This window comes from Watersipora subatra, chromosome 2 (genome assembly GCF_963576615.1).
Source record: "Watersipora subatra chromosome 2, tzWatSuba1.1, whole genome shotgun sequence".
Taxonomy (NCBI): Eukaryota; Metazoa; Bryozoa; class Gymnolaemata; order Cheilostomatida; family Watersiporidae; genus Watersipora; species Watersipora subatra.
In genome coordinates, this window is record NC_088709.1 from 53837654 (window position 1) to 53841732 (window position 4079).

General features: G+C 39.7%; 1 protein-coding gene across 1 annotated transcript; it reads right to left on the reverse strand.

The window, feature by feature from the left end:
• Window positions 1-578: 578 nt before the first annotated feature.
• LOC137388329 (uncharacterized) lies at window positions 579-3135 on the reverse strand. Its single transcript, XM_068074814.1, has 6 exons — window positions 3088-3135; window positions 2872-2957; window positions 2192-2381; window positions 1833-1941; window positions 937-1749; window positions 579-823 (listed from the first exon to the last, which is right to left on the reverse strand). The coding sequence occupies exons 1-6, from the start codon at window positions 3133-3135 to the stop codon at window positions 579-581; spliced, it is 1491 nt and encodes a 496-aa protein (XP_067930915.1).
• Window positions 3136-4079: the final 944 nt, after the last annotated feature.

Genomic DNA, 4079 nt, shown 5'->3' on the forward strand with positions numbered 1-4079 from the left:
TACGTCGGTCTTTTTATAAATATTATATGATATAAATAATATATATAAATATATAATTATAATATACATAATTTATATACTATATATACTATACATATTATAATATATTTATATATTCTAATTTTGTAGGCATAATATATATAGCCTACAAAACAAAAGAAAATGAATGCAAACGGCGAACAACAAAATAAATGTAGCAGTTACAATACGAATAGAGAAAGATCACCGAAAGTAAATGGGATACAGACAGACATTGGAGGGAACGAGGCTTGACAAACTCCTGTCTGGCTGCTTCCTCTACTTCATAAATGGATCTGTAGCTAGGACCACTTAGAGATTGTACATCTCATGGTATATCTTCAGCAAATAACAAAATAAAAGAAATGTAACAAACAGAGTGGCAATAGGAACAGCGAAAAATCACAGGAATTAAATGGGATACAGATCCTTGGCCTGAACCAGCCATGTTATTACAAACACATGCTGCAGCCTGCAATGCACAGACTAAATCACACCAATAATTATGCAGTATGAACATATCACATAACAAACAGCCAAGCACCTACCTACATGGGGCTCTACGTAGTTGCCTTCTTCTTGCCACGAATAGCTCTCCGCTTGGCTAGCTCCAACTCTGCCAACGAAAGGTAATGTGGCTTGACATACACTCCTCGTTTCCTCTGTCTGGCTGCTTCCTCTACTTCATCAATGGACCTGTAGCTAGGACCAGTTGACGCTAGACTTGGAGGTTCTACATCATGCGGTATACCTTCGGCATCCACAATAGAAAGTCTCAGCTGATGGAATAGCTTGTTGAGATAATCTGTTGTGAATAAAAACAAAAAATTTCAAACCTAAACATCAGAAGTTTGAGCAGCATGTGGTAATGTAATGGCAACTTACCATATGTAGGCCTGGATCTTATATACCGCATACTGGGACGGAGCTTGGTTGCTTTAGACCTAGCGACAACCTTGACAGGGTTGCTGGTCTTATCTAGCATGACTGGTCTTTGGCAGTTTTCGTTGTGATGGAGGAGAGTTAGCTGTCCTCGGCTGAGCATTCCAGCAAAGGAGAAGCCTTCCCTCTTTGGAGCATTTCGGTTTAAAGAGCTGTGGAAACTTTCCAGTTCACTAGTAGAGACGGTGCTTGCTCGGTTTATAGCTGAGCTAAAATTGAAGATGGTATCCGAAAACAGCTGGATAAGGTCGGCATGAAGCTGGCGATCTAGATAGGCAACCTCAAGCTTGTTGCCTTCTTCATCAAACACGTCTTCTGCTTGTTCGTGTTGGCACTCTGGAAAAGTTTCATAGGTGTGAACATGTATATCACAAATGTGATTGACAGTGGAGCACCACCATTCTTTCCTGAGCTGGCCACTTTGAGTATGTGAAATCACATGGTACATGTGATTTATAACGGCGGGTATCCAGTCAAGAAGAATTCTGTAAGCAACCTTGGAGTTGGCAAGAGTTGTTAATCGCTTCCTCAAATTTTTGGTCAAGTGCCATGAGTCAAAAGTGTGAGAAACGGTGCTCCACTGAGTGGACATGTACTTCATGAGAGAGGAGTGTCTGTCAGTCGTCAACTCGGCTACGTGTAGATTTTTCTCCTCTAGGTAAGCTCGACACCTTTTTAGCCCCTCAAGTTCCATAGCAGGTGACGATGATGTTTCTGTACATTTTAGGAGCTCACATGCCACAATCTTGCTGGAAGAGTTATTCATCAAAGTGTAAAAACTGTATGTAGCTACAAGGAGACCCCAATATTGAAACATGCGGTCCACAGATCAAGTTTGCAAAGCATAAAAAGTTACACAACAAATACGGTACCTGAATGTCCAATGCTGTGAAAACAGGCATCGCCACTCACTCCGATGGATTTTTCCCTGTGCTCTTGATGAACCTCTTCCAGCATTTCAGCTGTCACACTTCTAACAGCCTGTTGTAAATCGCATCCCAAAACATGTAAACCTCACATCATAGAATACAATAAAGTTGATACAATTTTGAACTAGATTTAAGATAAAGCTTACCCCATGTAGATATGCCTTTTGATGCCTGTGGTAAGTATTTAACGTCGGCATTGCGATGTTTATCGCAGAGAAAAAGTCAAATACTTTTTTTGGCAGTGATGCTGTGAAGCATATGGCGGCACAAATAAGAATGTTGATGACTGGAAATCTGGAAACCTTGTCAGAGTTTGACCAAGTTCTCGTGTGGTTACAGGTGGAGCAACGAGTAATGTAGCGAATATACGCCCCACGTCTATCCACCAATTCCACAGCACTGGGACCCGCACACATAGGGCATACTTCAAGGAGTTTTTGAAGCTGGCTATGCTCCACAATATATTTTGGCTGTTTCTGCCAAGGTCGCTCCCTGTGAACGCCAACAAAACATTTTTAGTGAAGATCAGACAATACTTTAGTAATATAAAATCAAGCACTGGATTAAGCCTTCATTAGTGTATAAGGAAGAAAAATTGAAACCTTACAATATTTATATTGTAAGATTGAAATATTGTAAATATTTAAAATTTAGAAATATTTAAAAAATCAATCATTTTTACAGTTAATAAATAGTAAAAAATTTAACAGCAGCTAGCAACTACAAAATATCTAGCAGAGTTCTACAGTTTGATTTGCGGCAATTAAGTGAAACACTTGAATGTAAAATAGCATTGTTAGGCAGGCATGAGAAAGCAGCAAGCGTATGACAAGGCAAGCCTATGTTTAGCTTCTTCAGGAAGCACACACATACTTACTGCAAGCAGGCTAAAATAAATATTGTTGTAAAGACAGTGAGTACATATAATCGATGAAATAATACGCATTATCAAATACGAACTAGCAGTTACTATATTTCTTACCCCTCAAAGCTTTCTTCTGAAACCTCGTCTTCCGTCTCACTGTTATCTGAATCTGGCACCCATTCTTCTTCATCCAAGGCTTTACCCTAAAAGAAGCATAGAAAATGAAGAAAAGTGCTATGGCATTTTAGGAAACTCATCTAAGTCTTTAACGTAAAAGAAGCATGAGAAAAGGAAAAATTGCTATGACATTTTATCAAAGTATTTGTAACTTACCAGATCTTCCTCTCGTTCCTGCATCTCATCACTAGTATCACTCTCCATAATTAGAGAAAAACGTTGTAACTGCTTAGATGTAGAAGGAATGGAGCTTGCTTCATCGACTACTGGCATTTTTCTTTTAGATGGAGGTGAGGCTGGAAGATCAGGCCTGTGAATAAATGTTTATAGACTCAATATATATTGTAAAAAAGAATCCCGTCCAACCATATGAAACAAGTTAACTGTACTCACTGTTTAGCATCGGTCTGGGTTGAAATCGACCGATACTTAGGACGGTGAAGACATTTCCGTAGCTGTACCCCTTTGTCAACCTTAGAGGACTTTCCAGGTCCAAAGGACTCGGCAGGCTGAGGATTACGAACTGGTATTTTCGATCGTGAATGAGAAAAAAAGGTTGCTGTCCTAGGCACTGCAGGAACACTGTAATATATAGACAAGAATTTTTTTTCCGTAAAACACGAGTTGTTTTATATTTTCAAATTGGAAGCTCATAACATAACTTGTGAAATTCAAAGATTCCTAGTACTGTGCATTATCACATCTTACACCACTTACACATCAGCAAGTAAGCCTCGCACCACTGCTCTGCGCTCTCTTGTAGGCAAAAGGGTAATTGGCTTCTGCTTCCTTGGGGTAGCAGCAGAATCAGCTTTAATGTGCAGGTTTCGTGTGGGAATTATATCCGAGTGCTTCTTTAACATGAGCCGGATATCTTCTCCTTGTTGGTACCTGTATTGGTGGTAGTTGCTGAAGCATTCCTCAGTAAAATGCCGGAAGCAAATTCTAGATATGGTTTTATATCGAAAATTTGCTACATGTTTCTTCACAAATGCTGTCCATTTGGCTCGCTGTACATCTGTTGATGTCCTTCCCCGAGGCCAAGCAAATAGATGTTTGGTCTCTTCACAATTAGCTGCGGCACAGGAGAGAGCCCAATGTCGACTTGAAGACATTTCACTGCTACAACGAAACATTGAAGTGGTTAT

Coding starts and splice junctions, on each gene's coding strand:
- LOC137388329 (XM_068074814.1), bottom strand. CDS start 3,135: ATGGAGAGTGATACTAGTGATGAGATGCAGGAACGAGAGGAAGATCTG. Junction 2,958..3,087: donor AGGAACGAGAGGAAGATCTG/GTAAGTTACAAA, acceptor TGCTTCTTTTAG/GGTAAAGCCTTGGATGAAGA. Junction 824..936: donor AGCAACCAAGCTCCGTCCCA/GTATGCGGTATA, acceptor TATTCACAACAG/ATTATCTCAACAAGCTATTC.